Below are 12,066 nucleotides of genomic sequence, written 5' to 3'. Positions count from 1 at the left end.
ATCTTAAGTTCATCATAAGGGATACCCATCACCCACACCATGCTGTCTTCTCACTGTTGCCATCAGGAAGGAGGCACAGGAGCCTCAGGACACACATCACCAGCTTCAGAAACAGTTATTACCCCTCAACCATCAGGCTCTTGAACCAGAGGGGATAACATCACTCATATTTACTTGCTCCGTCATTGAAATGTTCCCACTGAACTGCGCTCACTTTCAAGGACTCTTCATCTCATGTTCTCAATGTTTATTGTTTATTTATTTGTTATTATTTTGTCTTTCTTTTCGGATTTGCATCGTTTGTTTGCTTGCGCACCTTGGTTGTTGACTGTCCTGCTGGATGTGGTCTTTCATGGATTTTAGTGTGTTTCTAGAAATTTACTGTGGTTGCCCACATGAAAAGGAATCTCAGGATAGTACGTGGTGACAGAAATTTGCTTTGAACTTTGATCTTTGAACTTCTGAAAGTTATCCTCTGTCACGTTCTCTTCACTTTGCAAAGGAAGTCAACGATGACCAACAGACTGGAGCGATCCAACTCAATGCAAGGTGAAACTCTTTACAGAATTTTACAATTGCCAAGGAAATCTTCACCGGAAGAGGTCAAGGCAGCATATAGGTAAGACTATAAGGGGGCCAATCAGATCTTCCATTCTAAAATTAGATCAAAGTGTTTTTGTATCTTTTCTATTTATTTAATCCTTACCACATTCTTTGGTACTTTTAGATTGTTTTCTGTGCAAATCTACTGATCTCAGTATTCAACTTCCAATTGACCTCTGGCCTCAAGAGCGGAGAGTGACCTAGGTCTCAGCTTCATTTTACGTGTGTTTGTTCTGGACTGCTCCAGCAGGTGAAATTGTTTCCTTGCATTGGATGTTGGACAAGTTGGTAAAACAGACACAATACATCTCTGGATATCCGGTACATCAAAATCCAGGGCATTCTACCCAGGAATATTTCAGAGAAAGGAGCTGAGCTGACAACTGGACAGCATTATGAATAAGAAAGGCTTCCAGGATATGGGCCGGACACAGGCAAATGCAATGGTTTTAGCTGAGCATATTGATTGGTATAGACAAGCTGGATTGAAAGCTATTTCTGTACTGTATTGCACTCCGCTTCAATGACTCAAACAGAGGGGCTGTATGAACACAGAAGACACATAGAACATAAAACAACACATGCTTTTCAGCCCACAATGTTGTGCTGACCTTTCAGTCTGCTCCAAGATCAGTTTGTATGCAAAATTTTCAGGGGTATGGATAGGGTAAATGCAAGCAGACTTTTTCACTGAGGTTAGCTGGGACTATAACTGGAGGTCATGGTTTAAGAGTGAAAGGTGAAGAGGAACATGATGAAAACTTCTTCACTCAGAGGGTCGAGAGAGTGTAGAACGAGCTGCCAGCACCAGTGGTGCATGCGAGCTCGATTTCAACGTTTAAGAGAAGTTTGGATAGGTACGTGGATGGTAGGGTATGGTCCTGATGAAGGTCGATGGGAGTAGGCAGTTCAAATGGATTGACTCCAACTCGATGGGCTGAAGGGCCCATTTCTGTTCTGTACTTTTCTATGACTCTACAACTCTATCAATCCAGCCCTTCCCTCTTGTAGTGGTTACTTGAAAACAAACCAAAACTGTTCAGAAACTAAGCGTGGGGTTTGACATGGTATGATGCTATCCATAATAACAAAGTTCCAAAGATCACAACAGTATATTCAATCCTTTAATGAGAAACCAGCAAAGACAAACAATTTTGTAGCGATACAAAATTAATGAAATGAAAACTAGTGGTATAATGAAGTAAGCAGTCTAAGCGATAGCAATAGTATTTAAGTATTTACGCGTTAGTGTTCGACAAAAAAGATCATTCCCCGGCCTACTCCCTGCCTCTAACCAGACTAAGCTGACCTGAAACAAAGTGTGAATATGTAACTGTACTCTTTTGCTTCTACCACATCCCAACCCATTTGACAAATTACCTACAGTAAATGCACAACGCAAAATACAATACAGGCAGACAGAAAATAGATACACCTCCTACAGAGCTCTGCATTTCTCCTTCATCCACGTGCCTATCTAAGAGCCTTTTAAATGTCTCTAGTTATCTTTTTCTGCCACCAGACCTGGAGTGCATTCCATGCACTTAACACTCCCCGTGCGAAAAAAATCTATCTTTGACATCCCCCTGTACACCACTACAATCAGCTTAAAATGATGCCCTTTTGTGTTAGCCATTGCTGCCCAGGGAGAAAGGCATGGGCTGTCCGTTCTATTTATGCCTCTTATCACCTCTGTCAAATCACCTCTCACCTTCTTTCGCCCTAAAGAGACAAGCCCTAGTGAGGGGAGTGATCAAGCAGAGAGCAGGGCTCGGCTGGGGAAGCAGCTATTTTGAGGCACAGGCCTGCAGAGGAAGGGAGGGGCTGCACCACACTAAGCCACCAGCCAGGCCAGGGGAGGGGTGAGGGCAAAAGAACAGACACACTGAAGGCAGAATCTGGCCGAAGGGGTAACACACACAATATTGCAGGAACTGAACTGGTCAGGCCGCACCTATGGATATGAATAAACAGTCAACACTTGGGCCGAGACCCTTCTTCAGGAATCCAGAAGGCCTGAAATGTTGACTGTTTACGTTCTTGCTGAGCTGCTGAGTTCCTTCAGCATTTTGTGTGTGTTGTTAGGAGAGGAGAGTGGACCATAGGAGAAAGGGAAGGAGGAGGGGACCCAGCAGGAGGTGATGGGCAGGTGAGAAGAGGTAAGAGGAAAGAGCGGGGAACAGAAGAAGAGGGAAAGGGGAGGAAAAAGTGAAAAAAGGAAAAAATGTGAAGGAGTAACTGAGCTGTAAGAATGGCTAGAATAGTTCTTAAACATGTGACACAATTCAAAATTCAGAAGTTCTAAGTTGAAAGTAAATTTATTTTTAAAGTATGTATATGTCACCATATACCGGCCTGAGATTCATCTTATAGCAGGCATTCACAGTAGAGCAAAGGTTTACAATAGGATCAATGAAAAACTGCATGCCAAGACCGGCAAACAACCAATGTGCAAAAGAAGTTAATCTATGCAAATACAAAAAAGAAATATTAAATAAACAAATAAATAATACTGAGAAGGTAAGTTGAGTAACTGGAATCAATTTGAGTCGAGCATGTCCCAGGTAATGAAATCTTCACTGCAATTCGGTGAAGAGCTATCTTCAAGAATTGATCCGTGTGACTTTGTACTTTATAAGTGACACATATTACCAACATAACTGATAACAACTTGCACTTATATGCTGCTTATGTTTCTATCCCAATAAAATTTGGCTGTAAACTGCATAACCAGGAGTGTCTTAAATAAAAGAGGCAGCGAAGCAGTAAGACACAGGGGAAAGGAATATTTCAGCTAAGAGTTCAGTCAGTTGGAGACTCGGTGGGCTGAGGGACTGAGGCCTCCATCCGTCAGGATTGACCATAGACGTTGTGACCCAGCTATCCAGTACGCAAGCTTGGGCAGTACAATGTGGAGAGCGAGCTGTTACCCTTGTAGCACGCTCCCCCTCTCCATATATCTGATGAACCCAAAGGAACGGCAGAGACCAATACAGTCTGGCACAGCAGTGTCGCACGAGTTGCCAGCCAGTGTTGAACTCAACATAGAGCTGCCTTAGGGACTACAGCTCCAGAATTTTCCCTTGGGCTTTACTGTCGCAAGGCAGCGTACACTTGAGATCAGACCTTGATGAGCTCCTAGATGAGCTGTCAACCATTGCTGATGAGCCCTATCTGCCTGAAGCAACTGGTTTTAAGGCACCAGGAATCCACCTTTGCCCCTTCTCCTGTCAGTAGAAATGGTTTCATTGGGCTTAGTAGCCAAGCCACATGTGAAAGCCAGGAGCTAGACTTTGTTGTCAGAGGCTATTTGAGGTTCACACCACTGGGAACATTTAATAGGTAGTGGGAGCTTATCCCCATTACCAGCCCCAGCTATTACAACCTGAAGGAACCTCCAGGTGGTCTTGAAGTGTAAGAATGTAACTCAGAAGTTAGTGAGCGGCCTATATTGGCAGAGAGAATTTTAAGCACTTTAAGAATCAGTCCTTGGTTAGCCAGGGCTCAGAGGGTATGGGGAGAAAGCAGGAGGATGCAGTTTAGTGGGATAATAAATAGCCATAATCGAATGGCAGAGCAGACTCGATGGACTGAATGGCCTAATTCTGCTCTTGCGTCTTATGGTAAGGTGAAAAGGTGCAGGGACAATGAGGCAGAGACAAGGTTATGGGACTGGGTGGGGAGCTTAGAGAGAAGGATGTAGAATTTTTAAATCTGGGCCTTTCTGCACCAAGAAGGAATGCAGATGAATGTAAATGAGGCTCAGGACATTGGCGTTCAGATTTCAATCCTGGCATCCTCTGTAAGGAGTCTCTGTACGTTCTCCTCGTGGAATGTGTGGGGTTTCTCCAGGTGCTCCAGTTTCCTCCCACAGTCCAAAGGCATGCCTGTTGGAGGTGAATTGATCGTTGTAAATTGTCCTGTGGTTAGGTTAGAGTTAAATCAGGGTTGCCGGGTTGTGTGGCTTGAAGGGCTGGAACTTTGTATGTTATTTCTAAGAATAAATAAATAAATAAATAATGAGGGAAGGTACTTGGTACAGAGAGAATCGAAGATGGGTTTTGGGTGACTCAGCTTTCTGGAAGGTGTTGGATGAAAGGCTGACCAAGAGGGTTGGATTCGTTTAATAAGGAGGATTTGTGCTTTCATCAAAACAATTTTTGTTTGGCTGGCTGCTGGTGATTGGTCTGATTGCAATGCAGAAAGCTAGCTCTGAGGTACCATCCAGATAAAAATCCCGATGACCCCACGGCAGCTGAGAATTTCAAGGAAATAAACAGAGCCCACAGGATCCTCTCTGACCAAAGGAAGAAACGCATCTATGACTCGTACGGTTCAGCCGGGCTACACGTGGCCTCCTTGCTAGGGGAGGATGGGGAGAACTTCTTGGCCTCAAGGAACCACTGCTTCATGAAGGTAAGCTACACACGTGCCATGCTACACAGTGTGACCTTTTGCGCTCTAACCCTCAGACTCCTGTCACTGGATGTTTGAGAAATCACTCATTTCACCCACTTTCCAATGCCATCTGTATGAATTGTAAATGGAACAGCCATTTGTTCCTTCCTCCCTGTCTCCTGTACTTGTTTAAAACTAGCAAATAATTTCTCACAACCTTCTCTAGAGAATCAGTCTTTAATTCCTGGACATCCACATGAGTTGACAACCCTAGCTCAGGCCTGTGTTGAATTAGGCCAAGGATTCCCAACCCTTATTATGCCATGGACCCCCACCTTAACTGAGGGGTCCGTGGACCCTAGGTTGGACACCCCTGATTTCGGTCTGCGATACAAATATGCTTTATTCTAGTGTGGGACCAGAAAGTGTTGTGGTAGAGTGAATAAGTTAGCTTGCGTGTCTATTTTCATCTTTGTTTTCTATTCCCTCCTGAACAAGTTAAAGACTGAATGTTGGGTATCTCCCCTGGACCGCAGCCAATGTCCATGAGCAGACTGAACCAGTGAGGCTTGGTAGGCTTCTCAGCCGTATTAGTTTTACAGCCTAACTCATATCTGTCCTTGCTTTAGTGTAACTGGTTGATTTGTTAGCAAGCACCTTCCTCTGGACTGCCTGTGGTCACAACATCACTGGATACTGTTTAAAGGCATCCGTTAGTCTTGCGAGACCATGGATCTGTGCCTGGAAAGTCTTCACTCCATACAAGGTTGTATGGAAGACCAGCAGTTGCCCATGCTGCAAGTCTCCCCTCTCCACGACACCGATGTTGTCCAAGGGAAGGGCATTAGGACCCATACAGCTTGGCACCAGTGTCATCGCAGAGCAATGTGTGATTAAGTGCCTTGCCCAAGGACACAACACGCTCCCTCGGCTGGGGCTCGAACTCACGACCTTCAGATCACTAGTCGAACGCCTTAACCACTTGGCCACGTGCCCACATGTGCCTACACTGGATACAGTAAACATAAAGAAATTACTATAAAATCATTTACAGCAACATTGCAGATTCTGAAATCAAATAAAAGTAATCACTGGCCCAAGCATACCCACCACCAAGGACATTTACACCGAACGGAGCTGGAAAAAAGCCAGTAACATCATAAAGGATCTCACCCATGCTGCATGCCAGGACCACCAGACTTAAAAACAGTTACTTTCCCCAAGCAGTAAGGCTGATCAACACCTCCACCCACTAACCCACCCCTCCACATCCCCCACCATGATTCCTGAGAGTCACAGTATGTACAGACACTCCTTTGCCTAGAGTCACTTGATGGACATACAATCAATCTAGGTCTGTGAGCTATCATATATATTGTGTTTTTTAAAAATATTGCTGCATTCTTTACTTTATTGTGCTTTTGTTCTGTGCTGCATCGGATCTGGAGTTACAATTATTTTGTTCTTCTTTACACGTACGTACAGTTTAAACTAGAGATGCAGGGGGATGGGAACCAGAGTGCCAGAACAGATATTGGAGAGGTTGTGGAGACGGATGCTGTTAAGACCTCAGACAAAGTCAGGAATCAAAAGTTTGGGCTTGGTGAGACTGATGTTCTGAATTGTGTATACTTCAGTGCACGAAGCATTGTATAGGAAAGGCAGATGATTGCAAGGCATGGATCAACACATGGAATTATGATATTGTAGCCTTTAGGGAAACTTGGCTGCAGGAGGGGCAGGACTGGTAGCTCAAAATTCTGGGGTTCCTTTGTTTTAGACACAATGGAGTGGGAGGGTTAAAGGAGAAGGGGTGGTGTTACTACTTAGGGAGAATGTCACAGCAGTGCTCAGACTGGACAGTCTGGATAACTCGAGTAGTGAGGCTTTATGGGTGGAACTGAGCAATAGCAAAGGTATGACCATGTTAATGGGGCCATATTATAGACTACCCAACACGCCACAGGATTTAGGGGAACAAATTTGTAAAGAGATTGCAGACTGTTGCAAGAAACATAAGGTTGTTATAGAAGGTGATTTTAACTTTCCACATATTGACTAGTTCTGCCATACTGTTAAAGGACTAGTTGGGACAGAGTTTGTCAAATGTGTTCAGAAAAGTTGCATTTATTAGTATGTAGAAGTCCCAATGAGAGAGTGTGCAATATTTGATCTCCAATTCGGGAACGAAACAGTCCAAGTGACAGAAGTTTGTGTAGGTGAACACTTTGCATCTAGTGATCACAATGCCATTAGTTTCAAAGTAAATATGGAAAAGGATAGGTCTGGTCCTCGCTTTGAGATTCTAAATTGGAGAAGGGCCAATTTTGATGGTATCAGAAATAATCTGGCAAGTGACGACTGGGACAAGCTGTTTTCTGGCAAAAGTATACCTGATAATTGGGAGGCCTTCAAAAGTGAAAATTTTAAGAGTACAAAGCATGTATGTACCAACCAGAATAAAAAGGTAAAGGTAATGGATTTAGGGAATCTTGGTCTTCAAAAGTTATTGGAAGGTATTCTAAGGGACCAGATATATGAATATTTGGATAGACAGGGATTGATTTGGGATAGACCTCATGGCTTTGTGTGTAGTAGGTCATGTCCAACCAATCTTATAGGGTTTTTTAAGGAAATTACCAGGAAAGTTGATAAAGGCAAGGCAATGGATATTGTCTACATGGACGTTAGCAAGGCGTTTGACAAGGTCCTGCATGGGAGGTTATTCAAAAAGGATCAGTTGCTCAGCATTCAAGATGAGGTCATAAATTGGATTAGACATTGGCTTTGTGGAAGAAACCAAAGAGTGGCAGTAGATGGTTGCTTTTCTGACTGGGGCCTGTGACTAGTGGTGTGCCACAGGGATCGGTGTACGGTCCGTTGTTGTTTGTCATCTATATCAATGATCTGGATAATTATGTGGTTAACTGGATCAGCGAATTTGCAGATGACACCAAGATTGGGGGTGTAGTGAGGAAGCGAAGAAGACTATCGGAGCTTGCAGTGGGATCTGGACCAGCTGGAAAAATGGGCTGAGAATTGGCAGATGGAATTTAATGCAGACAAGTGTGAGGTGTTGTACTTTAGTAGGACCAAACTGGCTAGGTCTTACACAGTGGATAGTAGGGCATTGAGGAGTGTGGTAGGACAAAGGGATCTTGGGAATACAGGTCCATAATTCATTGAAAGTGGTGGCACAGATAAGTAGCTAAAAAGCTTTTGGCATATTGGCCTTCATAAATCAAAGTACTGAATGCAGGATATGAGATACTATATTGCAGTTGTACAAGATGTTAGTGAGACCTGATTTGGAGTACTGTGTGCAGTTTTGGTCACCTACGTACAGGAGAGATGTAAATAAGGTTGAAAGAGTATAGAGAAAATTTACAAGGATGTTACCAGGACTGGAGGCCTGAGTTGTAAGGGCAGATTGAATTTGATAGGACTGTATTCTTTAGAATGTTAGAAGACTGAGGTGAGATTTGATAGAGGAATACAAAATTATGTGGGGTATAGATAGAGTAATTGCAAGCAGGCTTTTTCCGCTGACGTTGGTTGGAACTACAACTAGAGGTCATGGGTTAAGGGTAAAAGGTGAAACGTTTAAGGGAAACATGAGGGCAAGCTTCTTCACTCAGGGGGTTGTGAGAGTGTGGAACGAACTGCCAGTGCAAATGGTGAATGTGAGCTCGATTTCAACATTTAAGAGAAGTTTGGATAGGTACAAGGATGGTTGGGGTATGGAGGGTATGGGAGTAGATGGTTTAAATAGTTCACATTGGGTTAGATGGGCCAAAGGGCCTGTTTCTGTGCTGTACTTCTCCATGACTCTATAAATAACATTAAACAAGACTGACTCGTGTTGCCTGACTACTGGGATAGGGCTTTGGGTTATGGAAGCAGAAAATGAAGGGTTGCAGATGCGTACATTCAGCTCCAGTTTAACCCGACTCTAACTGCCTGTTGAATTGTTTGCTTGTCTTGCAGCTTGTGACCTATTTCTGTGCAATGGCAACGTGCTGCTGTTGCTGCTGCTGTTGCTGTTACTGCTGTGGTAAATGTTTGCGAAAAGATGTGTACACAGGTAAGGAACGCCACTGATAACGATGTGCACTAATTAGCCTTACAACCTATCCAACAAGACTACTGCCCAGACAACCTTAAGCTGGGGGAGGTAGTGGGGATAAATTCCCACAACCTATTAAATGCTCCCAATGGTGTGTGCATCTCAAATAGACTCTAACAAACCAAGTCCAGCCCCTGGCCTTCATATGTGGCTTAGCTACTAAGCCCGGTGGAACCATTTCAATGACAGGAGAAGGGTCAAAGGCAGGATACTGATGCCTTAAAACCAACTGCTCCAAGCAGATGGGGCCCATCAACCATAGTGGGCAGCTCATCGGATCTTGTGCTGCCTTGTGGCCATACCCACTCAGGGGCAAGGCTTTGGGAATAAACCCTGAGGAAAAATCCAAAGTTTAAGTCCCTAAGGCAGTCCTAGATTAAGTTCAATGCTGACTGGCAACTCCTGTGACACCACTGGTGCCAATTTGTATCAGTCTCTACCATTCCTTTGGATTCATCAGCTGTGTGCAGAGAAGGAGCCTACTGCATGGGCTACAGCTTTGACTCCATATCGTACTGCCCTATCTTTCATATCACATATACAGCTAGGACACGACATCCGTGGTTAACCGTGACTAACGGAGAGCCTCAAATGCCCAGAAATACAGTTGTATAGCACCAGATCTGGAGTACTGAGTACAGTTTTGATGACTTTGCCTATGAAAGGGACACAAGAGATGGAATTCTGGTGGAAATTAGTAAGCATCTATGGAGGGAAATGGACAGTTGACGTTTCATGTCGAGACCCCTCACCTGACTGTCCTTTTCCCTCCACAGCTACTCCAGACCCATTGAATTCCTCCAGCATTTTGTATGGTAACTATAAAGAAATTCTTTCTGTAATAAGAGCAGAGAAAAGATGAGAAGAGATTCATAGGATAGCTAGCTAGTCTTTTGTGTCTGGAAAAATGAGAGGTAACCTCACTGAAAGATCCAAGGTTCTTGGAGGGCGTGGCATGTATATAGAACAAGCTGCCAAGAGGAAGCTGAAGAGGCTTGCACAACCACGATGTTTAAAAGACATTTACACAGGTACATGAGCAGAAAAGGCTTAGAGCGAGGGTTGGTTCTCAATTTTGGGTCCATGGACCCCTTGCTTAATGGTATTGTCCATTAGCATAAAAATGGTTCAGACCCCTGATTTAGAGGCATATGGGCCAAATGGAGGTAATCGGGCCTAGTTCAGACAAACATTTTGATTGGCATGGATGAGTTGGGCCTGTAAGACCATAAGACCCAGGAGTAGAATTAGGTCATTCAACCCATTGAGTCTGCTTCACTATTCCAGCATGACTGATTTATTATCCCTCTCAACCCTATTCTCCTGCTTTCTCCCTGTAATCTTTGACACCCTCATTAATGAAGAACCTATCAAACTTCACGTTAAATGTACCAAATGACCTGGCCTGTACGACCGTCTATGGCAAAAAATTCCACAGATTCACCAGCCTCTGGCTAAAGAAATTTTTCCTCATCTCTGATCTAAATGAATGTCCCTCAGTTCTGAGGCTGTGCCCTCTGGTCCTAGACCCCCACACTATAGAAGACATCTTCTCCACATCCACCCTATCTAGACCTTTCAATATTTGATAGGTTTCAATTAGATTTTCCCCCCCCCACTCCACTCATTCTTCTAAACTCCAGAGAGTACAGCCCCAGAGCCATCAAATGATCTTCATATGTTAACCCTTTCATTTCTGGGCTTCATGTGGAGGGCTTGCTCTCCCTGAGAGAGTTATATTAGCTAAACCACTGATAATAACTTTCCTTATTCTTCTCTGAAAGTGAACCATGGAGATGCTAAAGGTCCCAAAGTAAGAGGGAAGAGGTTTTGTCAGTTAAATGATTGGATGGCGAATCTCTGTCTAAAGGGATGAAACTGTTTCTTATTGTTGAAAGATTTATATTCGGTAAACCGCTGGTAATAACTTCCTTATTCTTCTCTGAAAATGTCCCATGGAATTTACTGTCCCTCTAAGGGTGCCTCAGGGTCTCGTGTAACAAAAGGCACATCAAATTCTACATTTCTCCATCAGCATTGAACATAAGTGTCAGCTACATTTTAACTAAGCTCTGTAGCATTGAACCAATAAATCACAGACACAGACAAGGTGAGCCATGGCTTTTAAGTAGAGAAATGGATTAGTTCAGGGAGTGAAGTCTGGAACTCAGAGCCTCGGCAGCTGAAAGGAAACAGTTGGTGGTGAAGCAGTTAAAGTTGAGCATGCTCAAGAGGCCGGAAAAGGAAGTGTGTTTGAGTTTTTGAAGGCTGTAGGGGAAGGTTTGTGGTATGCAGGTGTAGAGACTACAGAACAATTTGAAGCCAAAGGTGAAAATTTAAATGAAAACAATGATCACAAGATTCTAGACTTGGACTATTGATTTCTGCATCAAGGACCAAAATGCTACTTGTTGAACTCTGTTGTAATTCCTACTGAATATAAGACAAGCTTTTTCAATGACTTTACATTGAATATGTAATTTATTTTATATTTCAGATGACCTAAACCCTATTCTGGTCCAACCATACACTGTGAACAGAGATACCAGTCCAGTAAGCCAAGAGTTTGATCTCAGCCAAAACAGTTAATTAAGAAGTGAGATATTTACCTTCAATGGAAATTGTGGGCTGTTTCAACCCTTGGAAACTTGATAGAACTTCTACTATAAGTAAATTTTCTCCACCACCTAGCATTTGATAAAAAAAATCTTAAGGGTTGAAGAAGAGAGAACCATTTGGTCCCTGAAGTTGATTACATGCGCAGACCATGTAAAATCCTTACCATCATGGACTACGGCCATTCAGAAATGCAACCACAACAGAATGAAGACTGTAGCCAAACCAGGTTTTCTTTCGCTAGTCTCCAAATCCCAAAATTGCCCTTCCCTGCTGTAGCGTGAAAGGTTAGTTTACTTGTCGGTTGAAAGCTGCTTCTGCAG

At 43.4% G+C, this 12,066-nt stretch overlaps 1 protein-coding gene across 1 annotated transcript; it reads left to right on the top strand.

Annotated features, from left to right (window-relative positions):
* Window positions 1-512: 512 nt before the first annotated feature.
* Window positions 513-11,716, top strand: LOC140190502 (dnaJ homolog subfamily C member 5B-like). Its single transcript, XM_072247134.1, has 4 exons — window positions 513-619; window positions 4,806-5,019; window positions 8,989-9,085; window positions 11,625-11,716. The coding sequence occupies exons 1-4, from the start codon at window positions 513-515 to the stop codon at window positions 11,714-11,716; spliced, it is 510 nt and encodes a 169-aa protein (XP_072103235.1).
* Window positions 11,717-12,066: the final 350 nt, after the last annotated feature.

This window comes from Mobula birostris, chromosome 30, assembly GCF_030028105.1.
Source record: "Mobula birostris isolate sMobBir1 chromosome 30, sMobBir1.hap1, whole genome shotgun sequence".
Lineage (NCBI taxonomy): Eukaryota > Metazoa > Chordata > Chondrichthyes > Myliobatiformes > Myliobatidae > Mobula > Mobula birostris.
Note: the sequence above shows the minus strand (reverse complement) of the source record. Positions and strands in the feature narration are given on the sequence as shown.